The sequence below is a fragment of the Myxine glutinosa genome, chromosome 12, assembly GCF_964187855.1.
Source record: "Myxine glutinosa chromosome 12, kmMyxGlut1.1, whole genome shotgun sequence".
NCBI lineage: Eukaryota > Metazoa > Chordata > Myxini > Myxiniformes > Myxinidae > Myxine > Myxine glutinosa.
In genome coordinates this window covers 33,120,255-33,142,362 of record NC_136272.1, presented here as the reverse complement: position 1 = coordinate 33,142,362, position 22,108 = coordinate 33,120,255, and the positions used below count along the sequence as shown (strand labels likewise).

At 44.2% G+C, this 22,108-nt stretch overlaps 3 protein-coding genes across 13 annotated transcripts in view; all 3 read right to left on the bottom strand.

Moving 5' to 3' along the window:
* The window catches only part of STARD3 (StAR related lipid transfer domain containing 3), a 196,824-nt gene that overhangs the window by 130,730 nt on the left and 43,986 nt on the right, over positions 1-22,108 (bottom strand). The window lies entirely within an intron of this gene.
* The window catches only part of LOC137437986 (uncharacterized), a 52,071-nt gene that overhangs the window by 20,939 nt on the left and 9,024 nt on the right, over positions 1-22,108 (bottom strand). For 6 of the 11 annotated variants that reach the window (XM_078766694.1, XM_078766693.1, XM_078766695.1 and 3 more), the window contains exons 1-5: positions 17,298-17,417; positions 11,784-11,903; positions 8,706-8,763; positions 8,406-8,422; positions 7,848-7,917 (exon numbers count right to left, since the gene is read on the bottom strand). In XM_078766694.1, coding sequence (XP_078622820.1) covers positions 7,848-7,917; positions 8,406-8,422; positions 8,706-8,763; positions 11,784-11,903; positions 17,298-17,402 — 370 coding nt within the window. In that variant the 5' untranslated portion in view covers positions 17,403-17,417. Of the gene's footprint in view, positions 1-7,847; positions 7,918-8,405; positions 8,423-8,705; positions 8,764-11,783; positions 11,904-12,010; positions 12,143-17,297; positions 17,418-18,234; positions 18,379-22,108 lie in introns of those variants that run through there. The other 5 variants (XM_068132804.2, XM_068132802.2, XM_078766701.1 and 2 more) reach the window with 3 other exon arrangements.
* Positions 4,939-7,836, bottom strand: LOC144888514 (uncharacterized). Its single transcript, XM_078766689.1, has 2 exons — positions 7,792-7,836; positions 4,939-7,314 (listed from the first exon to the last, which is right to left on the bottom strand). The coding sequence occupies exon 2, from the start codon at positions 7,309-7,311 to the stop codon at positions 5,701-5,703; it is 1,611 nt and encodes a 536-aa protein (XP_078622815.1). The 5' UTR covers positions 7,312-7,314; positions 7,792-7,836; the 3' UTR covers positions 4,939-5,700.

Below are 22,108 nucleotides of genomic sequence, written 5' to 3'. Positions count from 1 at the left end.
TGACCTGTAGGAATATTTGGGGGACAGAGCACAGACTGGGAGACTGGGAGAGCAAGGCCGGAGAGGAGTCGGTAGAAGAAAGACCACCAACTTGCCTGCGGTGAGTGAGTGAAAGGCCCTCGGAGTTAGCTTCATCGCGGGAGATTCCAATGATTCTGAAAGCTTTGGTTTCCACAGCGTGAAGCCGAGCTAGGTGTGAGGCAGGAGCACCGGCCCAGAGGGGAGAACAGTATTCCATTGAGCTGCGGATCAATTTCCATTCAGCTATTACATTGAGCCCCCTGCATATTCCATTGAGCTTCTGCCTTAGTTTTGTCCAAATCCGTCGGCAACTTTTTGAGATATTGTGCTACATATCGTTTTTGGCCCAATTTCTTAATGGTGAAGAATCCCTTGTAAAAGTTGAAAAAGCTGATGGATCTGGATCTTCACCAAAATGGACTCAATTCATCCTTGTCATCCACCCAACCTGTCCATCAGGTTTTGTCCAAATCCGTCCACAACTTTTTGAGATATCATGCTATATATTGTTTTAGCCCTTTCACTCAATGGTGAAGAATCACTTAAAAAATTTTAGTAACCAGATCCGGATCTTCACCAAAATGGAATTAATTATTCCTGGTCACTCACCCAACATGTCCACGAAGTTTCATTTGAATCTGTCAATAACCTTTTTGAGATATCCTGTTCACAGACAAACAAATAGACAGACAGGCTGAAAACACAACTTCCATCCACCTTTGGTGAATGAATGAATGCTCGTTTTAAGGCCATTTCCCCCACTATAGCAGGGGTTAGCCTTGCGGGCCCCATGACAATCATGGTTCCCTGTTTGAGGCAATGTTTCTTATGGCCGGCTACCCTTCCTAACGCCAACCCTTAGTCACCTCCTACGATGCGCAGGGGTACGGTGTACCTATTCTAAATCGCCCACACACCGGAATCATTCATCCCAGCAAGCTGGTACTCAATTTTCTGACCTCGGAAGGATGACAGGTTGAGTCAACCCCCCTGGCATTAATTCAGCGATCGACCAGGATTCGAACTCAGGATCCAAGGATCCCAAGCCAGCACCCTAACCGTGAAGCCAACACCAGGCTTCATCCATACTTAGTGGCACAGGTAATAACAATGGAGCCTGAAATGCAATGAGGATTGTTTAAAAAGTTTTGTGTATGACTTTACTGAATGTGATAACACAATTTACCAAGATGAATACTGGCGGAAGTGAAAGCTGTACCCTCCACTATCCCAGATGTCGATCCTGATGTCCAATGCACTTTTGCCAACAGTGTGGTGAGCAAAATAAGGCAACATGGTAATCGAAGGGGAATGATGGTCCGCCAAACCCTCCAGCTGAAACTCCAATGTACATTTTACTATTCAATGTTTTTATACAATTGAATCCTACTATTAATTTGCAATTGGTCACTGGCTTTGACACCAATACAATTTTTTATTACGGACCCTAGGCATCGAAAAGCTACATACTGTTGCGGATCTCACCATCAGCCCTTTTTCCCCTTACCAAGGGGGAATTAATCCCCTTGTCTGTGACTGACCGACGTGAGTCCTGAAGCTGCCCAGCTCCCTCCAGAGAGGCAGGTGAGCAACCTCGTTCGATACCATGGACAAGATGTTAATTTGCCGAGCGGATTAGCAGCCGCGGCTCGAACCATTAACAGAACTAGACCCGATTCTTAGTCATTGGCCAAATCGTGCCACAGGTATTCAATGTGGAAAAGACAAGGACGAACGGACGAGGAAGAAGAAGAAGGCAAAAGTAGGAAATAACAGGATTTATTACTACTAATTATGTACAAATCAAAAGAAACCAAGGAGGAGGAAAGATACGAAAATAAAGACAGAAGGAGTAAGAAGACACAGTGCAATACTACTTATCTATACAAGCTTACTTAAACCCCAGGACAACATAAAGGACAGACGACAATCAGACTTACACGGGGAATGAAGCAGGAATGAATGGCAGGAGGTGGATGGCTGGACGGACGAGGAGGTGGGATCACAGGGCGGGAAGGATGCGGGTCCGGTTGGCGTGATCGCGCGGCTCGAGGTGGGCAGCCGCCGACCCTCCTCAATCGTATCCGCACGGCGGCGCTGCTTCGTAGCTGCGGCCGAAACCGCTGTCAAAGCTCAAAGCTGCGGTGGTCTCAAAACTGCGGTGTTCTCAAAGCTGCGGTGGTCTCAAAGCTGCGGTGGTCTCAAAGCTCATGTGTGTTCCATCTGCCGCATCTCCGCATCTCCCGCATCTGCCGCATCTCTCTCGAAAAGGCTTGCGCAGGTGCTTTTATAACGCGCTTCCAGATCAATGCGCGCCACGCCCATGATGGTCTCTCATCAGCCCTGGTTGGCTGGTGGGGGCTCGCTGGCTCCACCTTTTGATGACGATGGGCGGGCAACGCCCTTGATATAGCTCCTCTCCCTTCTTCTCCGAGGCTTGACCATGCCGTAATGGCGGCAAATGCAGTTGGCAATGAAAGGGAATCTATCTTATTTCAATTCGGTGCAATGCAGTGTCAATTAATGGGAGACAGATCCTTAAACTAATACACATAATAAGGAAATAACTATTTGGAAGGGTATATGATTTTCTACGTGCATGCGATGGATTAACTAAGGGGGACGACCTTTGATCTTTACACTTAACGGAGGTATTTACAAGGATCATTACACTATTTACAGAGGGTGATATTTACAACAATTACAGGATTCTCAAATCCGCAACAATACAAACAGTTTCAAATAGAGCACCTCGTCGCTATTACAGCATTTGAATTGCATCAGATGTGGCAATAAAGGTGAGTTGTTGCTCCCAGCTTGCGTTTTCGATGACAGAAGGCTCCATTTGCATTTTTGCCGCCTGCATCCCTACCCCATTTAGAATCCCGTGCAGGCATGGGCAACTTGATATATATATATATATATATATATATATATATATATATATATATATATAGATATATACCACCTTTAGAGGCCATTTTCCCCCGCAGAGCAGGGGTTGGCCTTTTTTGGGCACCGTGGTCCCCTTTTTTGAAGCAATGTTTTATGGCCGGATGCCCTTCCTGCCTCCAACCCTGTTAGTCACCTATTGCGACACACAGGGAATTACCAGTGTACTGGCACTCAATTTGCCGACCTCGGAAGGATGACAGGCTGACTCACCCCTCTGGCGTTAATTCAGCGATCCACCGGGATTCAAACCCAGGATCCTAGGATCCCAAGCCTGCACCCTAACCGCTAAGCCAACACCAGGCTTTATTGCTAGTTATATACAATTACACCAAATTACCATAACCGAAAACTTCGAAGTCGCTGGACAAAAGTACAGTATTTGTAAATTACTGCCACCTAACGAGGATGGTTGGTATTACCACTTGGCACAATTATAACTGAAAAGCTGCAGGCAGTTTGCCAAGGCAAGGTCATACACAAAACTTTTTATACGGCCCTCGAATATGTGAGGAAATGTCACGAAAAATGAAGGGCATTTGCAAATATGAAAATACCCAGACAGTGCAAATCCTTGACAGACGTTGGACTCAATAATTAGGGGGTCACAATCCAGGATAGAGTGAAGGTAGCATGGGCAAAATGGAAGGAGGTTACTGGAGTCGTCTGTGACAGAAGGATACGAGAAAATTGAAGGTTAAAATGTACAAGACAGTGATTAAACCAGTTATAGTGTATGGTGCAGAAAAATGGGCTTTTGAGAAAAATGTTTTTTTGAGAAAAATGGAAGAGTTGCTGGAGAGGACAGAGATGAGAATGCTTCGGTGGATTCTCAGAGTATCACGAAGAGAGCAGTTAAGAAATGAGGACATATGTAAGAGAGCTGGGGTTGCAAAGAACACAGAAAGGATTGGAGAGACTAGGTTGTGGTGGTTTGGACACGTGATGAGAACAAAGGAAGAACAGCCAATCAAGAAAGCATGGAATGAGCCAATTAAAGGGAAAAGATCAAGAGGACGGCAGATACTAGTGGAAAGTAGTGGAACCAGTGTAGGATTGTGAAAGGAAGATGTGGAGGACAGAGGGGAATGGAGAAGGCAGATCTGAGTGGCTGACCCATAACTGCTGGGATTAAGGTACAGAGAAGAAGAAGAAGTTCATGAGTTTGGATGATTTACATTGATAGATAGCAGTGCACTTTACAATGAATTACAAGGATATTGTTAGACAATTTATGGGATTTGATTTTAACCAGAGGTCCCAAAAGTATGAGCCAGGGGTTTAGAGATGGGCACACTAAACAGGTAAACCCTAAGGGCGCGGGATCTTGATTGGTGCACAGAAAAATCACATCGGACTATTTGAGTATCTGTTTCAACTTTCTTGGACCTCATGAAGCGAGCATTGATTTATTCGGTTGCATTATCCAGGAATTAATCATGAGGCCTTGATTTATCAGTAGGGTATTAAATGTATGAAAAGGCTCTTTCATATTATGTGCAATGGAGAGTGTAATTACTAATCACACAGGTTGGTGAACCCTTTCAAACACATGAACATTATACGGTCACAATTCCTACAAGGCCCAAACCAACAAAGAAGGCACAGTTGTTAAGATTTCCACTTCGATGATTGTTACTATAATGTTTTCCCTTTTATATCTTGTTTGGTTAAAAACACAAACTTCGATACTTTATTTCCGCTCCCTACATTGGGAGAGGAAATATTGGTTTACGAGAATGTTTCTTTAGCCAACCACAAGTGGTAATCCTTACTCAGGAGGTATTTTTGGTACCTATAGAAGAAAAAACATTGAATGGTCCATTGTAAGTATTAAGCCTGGTGTTGGCTTAGCGGTTAGGGTGCCGGCTTGGGATCCTAGGATCCTGGGTTCGAATCCTGGTTGATCGCTGAATTAACACCAGGGGGGTTGACTCACCCTGTCATCCTTCCAAGGTCGGCAAATTGAGTACCACCTCAGTGGTAATTCCCTGCGTATTGCAAGAAGCGACTAACAGGGTTGGCGGCAGGAAGGGCATCCGGTCCATAAAACATTGCTTCAAAAAAGGGGGACCACGGTGCCCGGAAAAGGCCAACCCCTGCTCTACAGGGAAAAATGGCCTCCAAAGGTGGTTGTTGTTGTTTGGTCCATTGTAAGTATTAATTATTTTGACATGTGCTCAGATAATCTTGCATCTCTGATAGCTCGCCAGGTATTTGTGGAGGACACTGTGGGATCTTTAACATACAACACCTAATGCTGGCAGAGCACATGCCCAATGCTTCGCCATGCCTGTGAAACACCAAATAGTAAGGGCATTTTATGAGATATTTCACAAATCTGTTAACTAAATTGTTACCAAAAAATTTCTTCACCAATATGTTTGTAAAGGTGTGTAATAACATGTGTTAAAATGTTGAAGGTCAACTCCCGTGGGAAACCCAGAAAAAAAGCTGTTGAATTCGGGTACCGAAAAATTATTTTCGAGAATTTTTATTTTTTAAAATCGGCCCTTAAGTAACTTATGAGGGGTCAAATAAGGGTTTTTCATGATTCTGAGTTGATTGTTAACGTTTATATTTTCACTTTTACATTTACACACAAAGTAGCTTTTATTTCACATACATATATAATACTCAAGAGTTATTTCTCATTCACAATGTCAGAAGTTTCAACAGTCATTGTCTATGTCTTCTTCAGACTCAACAACATCATGACTGCAGTCTCTATTCTCCGTGAATAGAGACAATGTTTAAATCTATATTGTCTCCAACAAACTGAGTGACTGCATTGTTTGTTTCCCCAACCTCCATAAAGACCACCTGATCATTACTTGACAATTCACTTTCACTGGCTGGCACTTTGGCTGTCATCACTGATTGATCCTCAAGCGCAGCATCAACCGCAACCTCATCATTGATCTGTTCATCGGTTTCCTCCACAATGGTGTCAAGAGTGCCAGAAGTATCTGGAACATCATCTCCACTCCTACTATTAAGGAAGCAGTATTTGTAGTTTTGTGTCTCCGTGTAAGACTCAGTGTATCCCAGCCGGTGGAACTTGTCGAGCATCCATTTTGACCCAAATCTATGATCAAGTTGTATGGCAAGCCCCATTTGGTGTGGCAATACTCCAGACCGAGGTCGACAAGCCTTAATAAAATTCTGCCTCCAAACTGCAACTCTTTCGTCTGTCTTGACAATCGGTCTCAAGAACATCTGAAGGCTTGCAGGAACAAGTGTCAGCTGACTATCGATGTCAGTCCTACTGTGTGTGGTGGGGTATGACTTTGGACCTAAATCAATCAAGGCAATATCATTGGATATGAACTTGAGTGCCGTCTTTATGATCGGAGTCTTCTCATCTCCATGGTCAAGATTAGCATGATGCCCTCGCAGAATATTGTCGGTGCCATCTTTGAGACAGAGTACATCTGCCCTTCTTTCCTGTGTTGTGAAATACAAGGTGTCTTCGTATTTCTCTAGAAGTTTTATCTTCAGCCAATGCTTTGAATAAGAAAGGCTCTTCTCTGGTGACTGATCAAACTCCTGCAGCTTTTCATGGACTTGGTCCATGTTCATTACCCCATGCTCTAATTCTGAGTCTAACCATTCGCAGAATTCAATAAAAACTGCCTCTCGCTCCTCATCAATACTCCTCTGTCCTCTCTTCCTTTTTCCTTCCTCATCAGTCTTGGACAAACTGTCACCTCTCGCAAACATAAGTTTGCATCGCAAATGGTACAGTGTTTCTTCTGCTACCAAGTCGTTGATCCCTTCCAGGCGTCCAGTGACTTCAGTGCCCCAGTCATCCCCGCGACTCCGTGCTGTCTTCAGCAAGCTTGCCTTCAGTGTATCTGCAGTCAAATTATCTGGCACTCTGTATTTCTTTCTAGCTTGTGCTGGATTATTTTTGTAGAGCTGGGCTGGTTGGTTGCAAAGAATGCATACATCCTTATACAGGAGGTCAACTGACTCTGATCTTCTAGAACTGCAGCCAGTTGATGAACTGAACTCACAAGTAGTGCGTCTTCTCTTCAACTTTGATGACTCTTTCTCTGCCTTTGATGCTTGAGCTGACTTCTTGGTGGTTGCAACAAAGTTGTTGTACAGATCATTTTTACACTTCTGGTGGTACCTCAGTTTTCCTTCCTTTTGAGCCTCCTTCATACGTTCCACAACAGTAACATTTTCGACAGTTTCTGCTTGTTTCAATAAAGTTGAGTATCCCTTTGGAGTTGCCTGTATGAGCCTTTCAGCTGGTGTATCCGAGCGTGCACAGATGAAGCAATTGAGCACAGGTGGAGTAACGTCTTCATCCATATTGCTAGACTCCATGTCCTGCAAAGTAGAAAATGAGATATATTTAGAAATTATTTTTCCACAAAGGAGTGTCTGTGGTGAAATATAAATGTTAACAATCAACTCAGAATCATGAAAAACCCGTATTTGACCCCTCATAAGTTACTTAAGGGCCGATTGAAAAAAATAAAAATTCTCGAAAATAATTTTTCGGTACCCGAATTCAACAGCTTTTTTTCTGGGTTTCCCACGGGAGTTGACCTTCAACATTTTAACACATGTTATTACACACCTTTACAAACATATTGGTGAAGAAATTTTTTGGTAACAATTTAGTTAACAGATTTTCATATGTTTCCCTTACTAAAAATGACAGTTTGTAGCTGGGCCGAGATTCAAACCCAAGATATCTCCCAGGCCATCCTTCTAGCCCATAATACAAATTGATGGGACAACTTGATGAGACTTATATATGAAATAGATATGCAAGCAGGGCTTGGCAGTATCACAACCTACCAGGATTCGAATGCTTGGATGATTAATCAATTAACAGGTGTTGATGTCTAGCTCACCACGCATGCTGGGAGGGTTGTAAGTTCCAAGAGGGCCTTCCCTGTCATGACCTCCTTTCTCCCCTGCAATCTACATACAACATTGGGGTTGGGCAGTGAGTACTACCGTTGTACCGACAGAAGGGTGGTTATATGATTAAGCAAATGCGGCACAATCATAGTCCAAATATGATATTGCAAGGTCATAGAGGTGCAAATAAAATAATGGTGGTGCTGCATCGAATAGACTGTGGTGGTTCATCAAAGCAGTGAAGTGTTCTTGCAATGAACGTTGATGGGATGATGGTGATGGATAAGTGTTGTCGTTGTGTTGGAGGTTATATGGAGGTGGTATGGTTATGGTGGGAGGAAAGCGTAAATAAATGCAACGGAAATGCAGTGAAGGTGGAAGAGGATGTGAGGTGGAAGAGGATGGAAGATGCAGTGAATTAATGACGATGGCAAATGCAATAACAGCATTATGGAGGTGCGGTGATGACACAAGGTGGTGATGTTTTTTTAATGAGGAATGGGACCACCTGAGTTGCTTCTTATGGCAGACTCGCTTGGCATACTCACTTCAGATTCTCTTTCATCTGCAACAGTAAACAGGACAATCTTGTCATCGACTTAAAAAATTATGCCTCAGTCATAATAATAAGTTTGGCTTGAAAATGGCGATTAGTGCTGGAAATGAACTAGGACTTCATGAATCTTAATTTGAGCTTCATGAATCAATAGGGGGGGTAAGCTAAAAGTGGGTTCTGAAACTGGACTCTCTAAGAGCGATGATAGAGTTCATGTTAAGGGAACAAGTTGCACCGACATTGGCACAGGGGGAAAAAAATCAAAGGTGAAGCTGATGACACAATCTCTAACCTTGAGTAAATTGCTCATTATGAAAGAGTGTTGCTGGAGTCGGACGACGCTTCCTGATCTGTCGGTCAAACAGAAAGACAAAGCAGTGTGGGTAACACAAGTAAATGTGGTGTCGCTAACACATAAGCAGCGTAGGTGACATAAGCAGTTTGTGTAAGAAAGGTATAAGCAGTGTGGGTAACAGGAAATCATTGCTGAGTCATAAATTACTGTTCAAGTAGTGCATCGATATGATAAATAACTTGTGAAGCAAATTGCTTCTCTCGCCTCTTTCACTAGCATGGATCGGCTTGCTTCGCTCGCCTCACCACACGTTGCTACAGAGGCACAGGCTTGTTTTAACTGAGGATAATAACCAGGTCCTTTTGGGTCTTGGTGGGTCTTCAAAATGTCTAAGGGTCTCAGCAGTATAAAGGGTCGAAATAAAATTTGAAGAAGAAGAAGACGTTTTGGTCACAAATATATACAGTCATGTGAAAAAGTAAGCACACCCCATGTAAAGTTTTGACTTTTTCAACATATTTCAACATGCAGCTATTTGATCTTCATTTCAACAATATTTATAGATAAAGGAGATATAATATAACAAATATCATGAAACGTTTACATTTTGTAGTCCATTGTATAATTTAAATAAACATAAATGCAAATTTCGCGTGTGGAAAAAGTAAGTACACCCTTGGCTCCAATAGGTGGTATTGCCCCCTTTGGCAGAAACAACCTCAAGTAGGCGTTTCTTCTAACTGTCTACCAGTCTCTGACATCGACTGGGAGAATTTTTTGCCCACTCCTCCGTGCAGAATATGTTTGAGGGGTTTCTTGCATGCACAGCTCGTTTCAAATCCCCCCACAACATCTCGATGGGATTTTGATCCGGGCTTTGACTTGGCCATTCCAGAACCCTCCATTTCTTTCTTTTCAGCCATTCCTTGGTGGATTTACTGGTATGTTTAGGGTCATTGTCATGTTGCAAGGTCCACCTTCGGTTGAGCTTCAACTTTCCGACAGATGGCCTCACATTATCCTCAAGCACCCTCTGGTACAATGAAGAATTCATAGTGGATTCTATGATGGTGAGCTGCCCCGACCCTGATGCAGCAAAGCTGCCCCAAACCATAATATTTCCACCACCATGCTTTACAGTTGGTATCAGGTTCTTGTGGTCAAATGCTGTCTTTGGTTTTCACCAAACATGTATTATGGTACTGTGGCCAAATAGCTCTACCTTTGACTCATCTGTCCAGAGCACATTGTTCCAGAAGTGCTGGTCTTTGCCTAGGTGTTCATTGGCAAACTTTAGTCTTGCCCTGATGTTCTTTCTGGACAGCAAAGGTTTCCTCCTGGCACACCTCCCATGTAGATCAAATTTGTGGAGCCTCTTTCTAATGGTAGACCCGTGCACTTTGACATCAACAGTGGCAAGAGCTACCTGTAGGTCCCGTGATGACATTCTGGGGTTCTTAGAGACTTCTTTCAGCATCATGCGGTCTGCTCTCGGGCTGAACTTGCTGGGGCGGCCTGGCCTGAACAAGTTGGCAGTTGTTTGGAATCTTCTCCATTTGTAGATGATCTTCTGGACAGTCGAATGATTGACTTCAAATTGTTTGGAGATCTTTTTAAATCCCTTCCCAGACTCATAGGCATCTAAAACCTTCTTTCTGAAGGCCTCAGAGAGCTCTTTTGGTCTCGGCATAGTGACGCCACGCACTTCAACAACTAAGAGCAAACCAAACTAAATGTCTGAGGTTTAAATAAGACAGGTTCCTCCAAGATCCTCTCTAACGATGTTCTAATCGTTTGCACCTGAGCTGGTGCACCTGATTCTAATTTTAGGTATTTGAAGTAGTGATAAATGTCGGGTTGTACTTACTTTTTCCACATGCGAAATTTTCATTTATGTTTATTTAAATTATACAATGGACTTCAAAATGTAAATGTTTCATGATATTTGTTATATTATATCACCGTTATCTATCAATATTGTTGAAATGAAGATCAAATAGCTGTATGTTGAAATATGTTGAAAAAGTCAAAACTTTACATGGGATGTACTTACTTTTTCACGTGAATGTACATAACCATATATGTTTGTTCCATTATAATAAAGATGTGCCATACTCTCTACAGAGCATTGGTGATGCCAAAGCAGTTTCTTGGCAAGGGTTATACGAGGTGGTTTGCCATTGCCTTCCCAGCATTGTTTGTCCATGTTCTAACCTTTTATATTCTGAGTGTCAAGCAAGGAAGCAGGACAAACCTTTTTTTCTTTTTATCTTTGGTATGACTCGGCTGGTGTTTGAACAACAGACCCTCAGAGCAGATTGCTCTAACATTTACACCACTGGGTCTGCTTCTCCATTATTAAGTTCCTCTTAGAAAAGGCAAAATGAAATGTGAAGATGTTTGATAACACGAAACTTCACCAAGCCGCCCGAAAGCAACTAGCTCTAGAGATATTAGTTGTCAATATCAATCAGATAGTTAAATAAACTTTCCTTAATTACATTACCAAATAGGTCGACTACTCTCTACTACTACGTCGTAACCTGTTCACCGTGCCGGCTATAACTCACCTACTCTTTATTGAAACACACCGTGGGATCTTTAACATATGCTAACCAAAACTAGTGGACGGGTCAACCGAGGGATGGTACACTGTGATGCAACACCCAGTCTCAGAAACATCAACACAACAGTTTAGACTTTAGACAGTCTATAGTCGGGAATAAAACTCAGACGAGACTCTGAACCACCCTGTTGGACCAACATGATCTAATAATTAATGACCCAAAAAGTACCTGAAGCATATAGTCACACACTTAGCTGGAGAATTCAACAGGTAGTCATTGCTTAATATCTCAATGCATCTCATATAAAGAACAGAACCAAATATTTACAAAATACAATTTTCTTGACATAAATTATTATTTTCCTGCTGATGGGACCTCCCTTACCGGAGAGATAAGCTCCCTGTCAATCTAAAGCAACCCATACATTAACCGCTATAGAGAGACGGGCAAAACCGCAACCTTGCACAGCTCAACCGCACGGGTCCAGACTCATCACACTACAACTTACATGCTCCGAGGTTCGTGCGTCTAGGTGTCCGTGCAGTTTGGGCACGACAAACTTGATCTTCTTAGACCCCTTGTGCTCCGCGGATTTTGATTGAGACATCTTGGACGTCTGCAGTGAGGTCTAAGGAGAGAGAGAGAGAGAGGGGGAGGACAACATTATTTGAGAAGAGGGGTTGAAGAAGAATACAAGTTGCATGAAATACCAGAGCAACAGATTGAAGGTAAGACCAGGGTGGTGAAGTAAGACAGTAACTCCCACTCTCTCTCTTCAATCCCGCTCCTCCCTCCAGGTGTTCAAAACAGCTGTTCACCACCATCTCTTATCTCCCCCCATCCAAAACATTGATCTCTTCTACCCCGTTAGTTCACCCCAGATCCACTTTTTTGAAATACTGACTTCTTTCCTTGAAGTCCTAGCAGTGTCCATGTGTTTTATACCTCTCCCACCCCCCACACCCCCTTTCCATGCCTGCTCCCCCAAAGCTCTCTCCCTTTCACAGGTCTCCCGATGTTTCTATTCTCCACTGTTGAACTTGTGTGCTTCCCCCTCTCTCCCCATCTTGTCTCCCGCTCCCTTTATCATATGTTTTATGTGTCAGTTTGTCTTTTTTGTGATTAATGTTAGCTCTTACACGAGCCTCGATCTTGTATACAAAAAAGAAAAAAAAGTAGGAGGTTGTGGAAAGAAACACCAGCAGGTTTAGCATGTAAAGCCTAAAATAAATGACAGTTGAAATGAGATTCCATAAAATCACATCTTTTGTCCCCCCAGTTCTTATGAACCAAGATTGATCAAGCCGCACCAGTTTCGTCACAGGATTCTCTCTGGATCAAGAACATTTGAAGGGTTGTGATTTTATTGTCAACAACTCCTGAATAATAACGTCACAACTTATCCTTTAACACACACCATTCCCATCAATGTTGGGGATAATTGCTGAACTTGAAAGCCTTGGTGGCTGTTGGCTCGATTCATGCTGTAAATATACTGAAACACTGTTCCCCTTAACCACACAATTTTCCTTCATTTATCGAAATTACATTCTTGGCGCAAAAGGTATTTCTGCAGTTAAAATGTTCTGGTTAGTGACGGTCGGGAGGTGAGTCCCGTGTGGGTGAACACGTGACCCGTCTTGCAAGCCAATGTCGGTGGAACATGAGAACGATTTGCTGAAGGAATAGCGAGTCTCATGTTTGCACAATCGTGTTCCATACCGATCAGAAATACCAGGACATCACATAGGAAGCTTACTGTTTAGTGAACTTTGTTAGGCTCATATATCAGTCAGGTCTTCAACCATGAGCTGTCTAAGAGTCCAATACCAAAAGCTCATTATAAATGAGGAGCGCCATCATTATCCATATGCCATTATATGCTTCATTGGTTCTTTCAGTAATCAAATTTATATCCCCAAGTGGTTGCAGGTCTGGCCTAGTCTAGCGTTGGGGGTGCAGTTCTGGCCTAGCCTAGTGTTGGGGATGTGGTACTGGCCTAGCCTAGCCTAGCATTAGGGGTGCAGTACTGGCCTACTCTAGCATTGGGCATGCGGTTCTGGCCTAGCCTAGCATTGCGGATGTGGTTCTGGTCTAGCCTAGTGTTGGGGATGTGGTACTGGCCTAGCCTAGCCTAGCATTGGGGGTGCAGTACTGGCCTAGCCTAGCATTGAGCATGCGGTTCTGGCCTAGCCTAGCGTTGGGGATGTGATTCTGGTCTAGCCTAGTGTTGGGGATGCAGCACTGGCCTAGTCTAGCTTTGGGGATGCGGCACTGGCCTAGTCTAGCGTTGGGGATATGGTACTGGCCTAGTCTAGCTTTGGGGATGTGGCACTGGCCTAGCCTAGCATTGGGGATGCGGTACTGGCCTAGTCTAGCGTTGGGGATATGGTACTGGCCTAGTCTAGCTTTGCGGATGCAGCACTGGCCTAGCCTAGCATTGGGGATGCGGTACTGGCCTAGTCTAGCATTGGGGATGCGGTACTGGCCTTGTCTAGCGTTGGGGATATGGTACTGGCCTAGTCTAGCGTTGGGGATGCGGTACTGGTCTAGTCTAGCATTTGGGATGCGGTACTGGCCTAGTCTAGCGTTTGGGATGCGTTACTGGCCTAGTCTAGCATTGGGGTGCGGTTCTGGCCTAGCCCAGTGTTGGGATGTGGTCCTGGCCTAGCCTAGCATTGAGGATGCGGTTTTGGCCTAGTCTAGCATTGGGGATGCGGTACTGGCCTAGTCTAACATTGGAGATGCGGTCCTGGCCTAGTCTAGCGTTTGGGATGCGTTACTGGCCTAGTCTAGCATTGGGGTGCGGTTCTGGCCTAGCCCAGTGTTGGGATGTGGTCCTGGCCTAGCCTAGCATTGAGGATGCGGTTTTGGCCTAGTCTAGTGTTGTGGATGTGGTACTGGCCTAGTCTAGCTTTGTGGATGCGGCACTGGCCTAGTCTAGCATTGGGGTGCGGTTCTGGCCTAGCCCAGTGTTGTGGATGTGGTACTGGCCTAGTCTAGCGTTTGGGATGCGGTACTGGCCTAGTCTAGCATTGGGGATGCGGTACTGGCCTAGTCTAACATTGGGGATGCGGTCCTGGCCTAGTCTAGCGTTTGGGATGCGTTACTGGCCTAGTCTAGCATTGGGGTGCGGTTCTGGCCTAGCCCAGTGTTGGGATGTGGTCCTGGCCTAGCCTAGCATTGAGGATGCGGTTTTGGCCTAGTCTAGTGTTGTGAATGTGGTACTGGCCTAACCGAGTATTCAGGATGCAGTACTGCCCTAGCCCATCGTTGGGGATGCAAAAGTGACCCCCCGATGGAGCGTGGATTTAACATTTGGTATGGTATGGTCTACATTATGATTACTAGGGCATGCCCGTACTATATATATATCTAAAATTATATCCCCCCCCCTCTATTTACATGAAATGGTTTGGTCCAAAGCGAACGGCTTGCGAGTACGGTGACAATCCCCCCCCCCCTCTATTTACATGAAATGGTTTGGTCCAAAGCGAACGGCTTGCGAGTACGGTGACAATCCCCCCCTCTATTTACATGAAATGGTTTGGTCCAAAGCGAACGGCTTGCGGAGTTTGGTAAAGAAATCGCCATAGCGTGCACAAATGCGCAGGAAAGCGAAAGAATCGCAAATTAGTTTTAATTAGTTTTAAAACATAGTTTAACGCCAACATAGTTTGCCAACGTGAAATAAATGAATACGCTCTCAAATGTGCCGTCCGAGGCAGAGTCTGTTCGCCACGTTCGGCACACGTGATAGCTCGCTGCTCTCTGATTGGTTGAATCGTTTTTTGGACATAGCTCGGTAACTACTTGTCCGATTAATTTCAAACCTTGAAAAGGCACATCCTCGGGTCCCCAGCAATATACCTGGCAAGTTTCAAGTATATCGGACCCGTGGTTGTCGAGAAACAGCGGTCACAGACAAACAAACAAACACACACACACACACACACACACACACACACACACACACACACACACACACACACAGAGATTACTGGAATTATAGATAGAAGATAGTTCACACTTTGTTATTGACTCTTGATGCCCTCAAGGGCACTTTGGGTGGGCTCTAAATGAATTGCAGCTGTAAAGAAGAAGCGCCACCACCGTAAAATCCCTTGGAACACCTTTTTAAAGTATATCATAATCTATAGTTTAGATTGATGGTCTCAAAAAATATTGTTGTCAATCTATACCAAATTCCTTCAAGTAATATTGCCGTTAAGGTGACACGTGTTGTGTTCAGTTTATCATTCCCGTATGATATAATAAAAACAAACGTGGATTCTCCCATCCAAGGTCAGGGTGCCATGTTAACAAATAACGTGTTGGTGAATAAATAGAGGGTATATAGAATTAGCAGTTTAGTTATAAAGCGTCACGAGGTAACTTTTTATAACCAGCACTAGGGATAATAAAACTGCAAACGTTTCCTTTGCCATTTTGGTTTACGAGGCTCCGATAAGGCTGGAGAGTAACGTTGGAGTGAGGGATAAAGAAAGGAATACTGGAAGGAAATATGATGAGAAGGAAAAGAGAGTTTTCTTATTATTTCGTGTGCAGCCTGTGGCTGCTGGTTGCGTCATCGCTGGAAGTGGGACTGTGCCACTGATGCAGTGCCCGCTGTTTCCAGTAAGCTGGTACCTAATAAATAGATGACTGAAGATTAAAATGATGACCACAAGGCAGTGTTCGGGGCCCTGTGCTTTTTCTGGTCTTCATCAATGATCTCTCTGACTCTCTGGAAAATCCTCTCTATCTCTTTCCTGATGACTCCACTCTCTGCCGCTCCATTCCTCATCCCTCAGATCGGCAGTCTGCAGCCTCCTCACTCTCTGCAGACTTGGACAAAATCACAGACTGGTCAAACAAGTGGAACATGTCTTTCAATCCTGACAAAGCTCACACTCTTACTATGTCTCTCCGAAAAGACCGACTGGACAACCCTTCCATCTACTTCCTCAACAATCCTCTCCAAGAAGTTCTGTCGCTCAAGCTTTTGGGTCTCACGACCTGCCATGACCTTTCCTGGGGAAAAAAAAACATTTCAAATCTAGCCTCCAAAGCCAGTCGCCGACTGGGAATCCTCCATCATGCGAAGTCCTTCCTTGGCACACCTGATCTCACCACATACAAGGCTTTCATCCGCAGCTCAATGGAATACTGTTCCCCCCTCTGGGCCGGTGCTCCTGCCTCACACCTAGCTCTGCTTCACGGTGTTGAAACAAAAGCTTTCAGAATCATTGGAATCTCCTGCGATGAAGCTAACTCCGAGGGCCTTTCGCTCACTCACCGCAGGCAGGTTGGTGGTCTTTCTGTCTTCTACCGACTCCTCTCCGGCCTTGCTACCCCAGCTCTGTCTGTGCTCTGTCCCCCAAATATTCCTTCAGGTCGCACAAGGTCTGCCTGCAACCCTCTTATATACACAAAGAATTAAGTTAAGCACCCCCCCCCGTTTTTTTACAACCTCGCACATTACAAGTTTGTTGTCGTCAAAACAGTGTAATATACCCATGATATTGCTATATTTTCTGGAGAAGTGATATTATGGTCACATAAAAACATAACAATCATGCCGTTTTCAATATTTTATTCTGAATAATTTAAGGTGAAATTTTTTGGGAATTTTAGGCATATTTTCACCTCAATTTAAGTATGGAGCTATAGGTCCATCACGGACAGTGTGGATGACGTTTATGTTTTCTAACGTACAGTCATTGTTCTGAGAAGACCTCTAGCGATCTTTGCGTCAATAACGTGTGTAGGACCCACGTGATCGGATCACTGACTCAACCAATCACTTTTTTTCACCTTGATCACTCAATTTCATCAATGGATAATTACTAATGTCATACCAATCATTATTTGATCTCACATACCTTAGAATATATGCCAATGTATACATATACACAAAGAATATATATTAGGGGGTGCTTACCTTAATTCGTTGTGTAGGGGTGCTTAACTTAATTCTTTGTGTATAGTTAAACTGCCAAAATCTAGGCTCTCTGCTCACCTTCACTCTTTCATTCCCCTTTTCTCCCACCTCTGGGACAAACTCCCTCACTCCCTTCAATCCCACTCCTCCCTCCAGGTCTTTAAAACAGCTGTTCACCACCATCTCTTATCTTCCCCCATCCAAAACCTTGATCTTTTCTACTCATGCTAATTCACCCCAGATCCACTTTTTTGAAATTCCAACTTCTTTCCTGGAAGTCCTTGCAGTGTACATATGTTTGATACCTCTCCCTCCTCCCCCCAAGCCCTCCCCCTCCCACAGTTCTCTCGATGTCCCTGCTCTCAAATGTTGTGTTTGTGTCCTTCCCCCTCTCTCCCCATCTTGTCTACCGCTCCCCTTATTTTGTGTTTTATGTGTCGGTTTGACTTTTTGTGTGATTAATGTTCGCTCTTTCACGAGCCTCGATCTTGTACACCAAAAAAAATAAATCACAGGAGCATCAAGAGGAATACCAAATTACTTCTGGATTCATGCACTTCGTCTGCCTCATCCAAAAAATAATATTGCTGATTATAATCATGCATAAACAGTTTTCCCCTCATTCACAAATCCAACTATAGTAATGTTCATAGGTCAAGATATTATTAATTTGAAGAGCGAGATGCAGGGATAACTTTCTGGCATGTCAACAGCTGTTGCTCTCACAAAGCACACTGATGTTTCCAGGCTCTGATGTGTATAAACAGGGAGGTCAAAGTGCACATTTATCTTTGAATTAATTGTGTGATGAGGTGAATATGTGGAAGGATCAGTAAATAAAGCTGAGGGGAAAAAGGGAAGAGGTTGTTCACATGAACAGATCTGTGGACGAATCCATCAAAGTATCATTCTATTATTTGAAAACATTATCATCTCAATGGAGAACCAAGAGGAATGGTGAGCAGGTAAGTAAGTAGGATTAAATTAGAAGATTAAGAAAATGAGAAAAACGTACTTGAACCTCAGTTATAGAAGGATGAAACCCTCACGGCGTGAGAAGGAAACCTCTCGGCTCCTGGAGGCAAACCTCTCGACTACTGGAGGCAAACCTCTGAGCTGTCGGAGGTAAACGTCTTAACTGTCAGTGGCAAACCTCTTGGTTCTTGCAGGAAAACCTCTTGGCTCTCGGAAGAATACCTATCGGCTCTTGGAGGAATGGCTCTTGGCTCTTGGAAGAATACCTATCGGCTCTTGGAGGAATGGCTCTTGGCTCTTGGAGGAATGGCTCTTGGAGGAATGGCTCTTGGCTCTTGGAAGAATACCTATCGGCTCTTGGAGGAATGGCTCTTGGCTCTTGGAAGAATACCTATCGGCTCTTGGAGGAATGGCTCTTGGCTCTTGGAGGAATGGCTATTGGCTCTCGGAAGAATACCTATTGGCTCTCGGAGGAATACCTATTGGCTCTTGGAGGAATGGCTCTTGGCTCTTGGAAGAATACCTATCGGCTCTTGGAGGAATGGCTCTTGGCTCTCGGAGGAATGGCTATTGGCTCTCGGAAGAATACCTATTGGCTCTTGGAGGAATGGCTCTTGGCTCTCGGAAGAATACCTATTGGCTCTTGGAGGAATGGCTCTTGGCTCTCGGAAGAATACCTATTGGCTCTTGGAGGAATGGCTCTTGGCTCTCGGAAGAATACCTATTGGCTCTTGGAGGAATGGCTCTTGGCTCTCGGAGGAATGGCTATTGGCTCTTGGAGGAATGGCTCTTGGCTCTCGGAAGAATACCTATTGGCTCTTGGAGGAATGGCTCTTGGCTCTTGGAGGAATGGCTCTTGGCTCTCGGAGGAATGGCTATTGGCTCTCGGAAGAATACCTATTGGCTCTTGGAGGAATGGCTCTTGGCTCTCGGAGGAATACCTATCGGCTCTTGGAGGAATGCCTATGAAGAAATATCTCACAGCTCTAGGAGAAGCAAAACCTCAAGACTTTAAGAGAGGGAGGAAAACCTCAGGCGTTAGATGAAGGGAAAACCTCATGGCTTTAGGAGACGTAGGAAAACCTCATGGCTTTAAGGGAGGGAGGAAAGCTTCACTGGTTTAGGAGGAAGAATAACCCCACAGCGATAGGATAAGGAGGAAGAAAACCTCATGGCTTTTGGTGGAGGAGGGAAAACTTTACGGGGTTAGAAGTAGGAGCACCCCACAACTTGAAAAGGAAGAAAGTGGCATTGTGGCATTATAAGGAGGCAAAGCTCATAGCGTTAGATGGAGAAAGCATCAACAAGTGGGAGTGTGGGAATAAGAATGATGATAAATATGATGTGAGCATTGAGTTGAGTGGCTAACACTGGGCTGCTGAGTAAGCATACAAGGCAGAGGTAAATGAGATACAATGTTGCCAGATCTCGCAGTGCTTTGGCTATCCGGACACAGCGTTCCTCTATCCCTTGATAAATAGATGCAGTATGGGGTCGGCTGAGCTCCAACCGGGGTGCTATGTATGCTGCAGACACTGAGTCTGCTGTCTCAGGCCTGTGACCTAATTAATGGCACATGGTTGATTTCCTTTCCTGGACAAGCTCACACCCGTCTGAATACAAAACAAAGTGCAGAAAAAGGACGTTGTTGGTACATATAATATGCCTGTCTACAGATCAACCATCATCTCAGTCCACACAACTGGTCCATTAAAACTTTCACTCCTCCATGACATACCTGTACATGCCCTACCATCACAAGGACTGCAAGTACCTAAGCATGCCATAATAGATCGTACAATGACAGTCTGATAAGTGTGCTCGTCATGTGCAGCATCCCTTACAATGGGTAAGTTACCATAAAGTCGACTTAACCTGCATCTTGCATAACTTAGCATATAATACATGATGTCAAGAGTTCAGATGTGGAACACACCACATTATTTGAGTTATGATCGGAGGCACGACAGACATCAAGATGAGTAGCAGATATGCACACTGGGATATCATAGCAAGATTTTAAAAAACAATAACAAACTCGACATCAATTGTGGTTGTATTGTTGTTGACATCAATTGTGTTGCTCGTCAAGCAGATTATTATGTCTCACGACACAAGCAGAGAAGCTTTTCTTAAGTATGATCCTGGTACTCATCAATAAACCAGTGAAAGAGGTGTGCTCCAATCAAGCCAATGTGAAGCTTTTCGTGGGAGTACCCTGAGAAGCAGCTAGATCTGTCTTCTGACACCATGGTGACGGAGGTGCTCGTCACCATGGACACCTGGCGATTCATAATTTGAGGTCATGCTCCTTCTTCTTCATATTTTGTATGCCACACATATCTGTGCGTAGCTTCATTAGCTGGGGGGTGAACCTGTAATGTTGAGGTCATGCTACTCTGGGAAATTTATGTTTCTTGGTTTCATGTCACCAAATAAATCAACAATCCCTTTTATGCCCTTTATGATCAATTATATGAAGGAGAATTTATGTTTACACAGGGAATGGAAGATCCAAATTAAATACTGACCCACCATGTACAACAGCTTCCCCGGGATGACCCTTTAGGCCTTGATAGGACATTTGAGGCTGTGACACAAATTTTTGGGACTGCCACAATGATAGCTGCAAGACTTCCAGGAGATGCTGGTTTCTTCCGGGTTTATAGGTACCTGCAGGCTACACCATTAGGTAAGGCCGTGGATGCAGGTCTGTAGTACTCGTCAGAAACTCGGGCTTAAGTCACCATTTTTTACATTACTCATGACTCAACTCACGACTTAGCAGGCTGAGAACTAAACAGGATGTGCGAGTCAAAACTTCAGACCAAAGTTGTTTATGTTTCACCGCATGCGGTTAATAAACCGTTTTAATTCCATCACTGTAGTGAAGGTAAAGAAAAGGAACAGCCCAATATAAACAGAGGGGTGCAGAAGACAATAGTTTAGGTAGGGTGGGTAGAAATATGTTCTCTCTGCTATTGAGAAAAATAACCGACATGATAAAATAGCCTTGAAGCCTGGTGTTGGCTTAGCGGTTAGGGTGCCGGCTTGGGGTCCTAGGATCCTGGGTTCGAATCCCGGTCGATCACTGAATTAACGCCAGGGGCGTTGACTCAGTCTGTCATCCTTCCGAGGTCGGAAAATCGAGCACCAGCTTGCTGGGATGAATGATCACGGTGTGTACCCCGGTTTAGAATAGGTACACCGTATCCCTGCGCATCGTAAGAGGCGACTAAGTGTTGGCGTTAGGAAGGGCATCCGGCTATAAGAAACATTGCCTCGAACGGGGAACCATGATTGTTATGGGGCCTGCAAGGCTAACCCCCGCTCTAGCGGGGAAAATGGCCTTAAAACGATCATTCATTCATTCATAAAATGGCCTTGAGATACCAGATAAGAATTGAGAATGGAAATTCGATTAGAGAATGACGCATGACTCAAGCGAGGGTCGAATAATTCGACCAAATAACTAACTCAACACTGGACCCATGAGACATGAGACTCGAAAATCGACTCGACTCAATGCACGGTCGGCTACGTTGTGAAAGCAGTAAATGGCCGTTGATGTCATCTTACATCAGCGCCATGTCATGGAGATAAACACAACATCTCGGCCTCGGCGGACCAGTGCTGGAACAGGTTACTTCATCATGTGGTTTCCATTCTCAGCAGAGACTGTAGGCCTTGATAGCAGGCCTGCTTCAATCCAGACAGTTGGCCAATAAATAGGAACCAACAGCAAAGTGAGCAGAGGAAGCAAAGCAATGAAAACCATCTCAAGTAAGCAACGACTGAAGGGAACGACCATGGTCGTTTGTGCATGGTCTGATGTGGAGGATGCTCTCTTGGTGGTTTTTACTGTTTTGCTTACTTGGAGTGTCAATAAAACTTATTATTATCACTTAAATTGA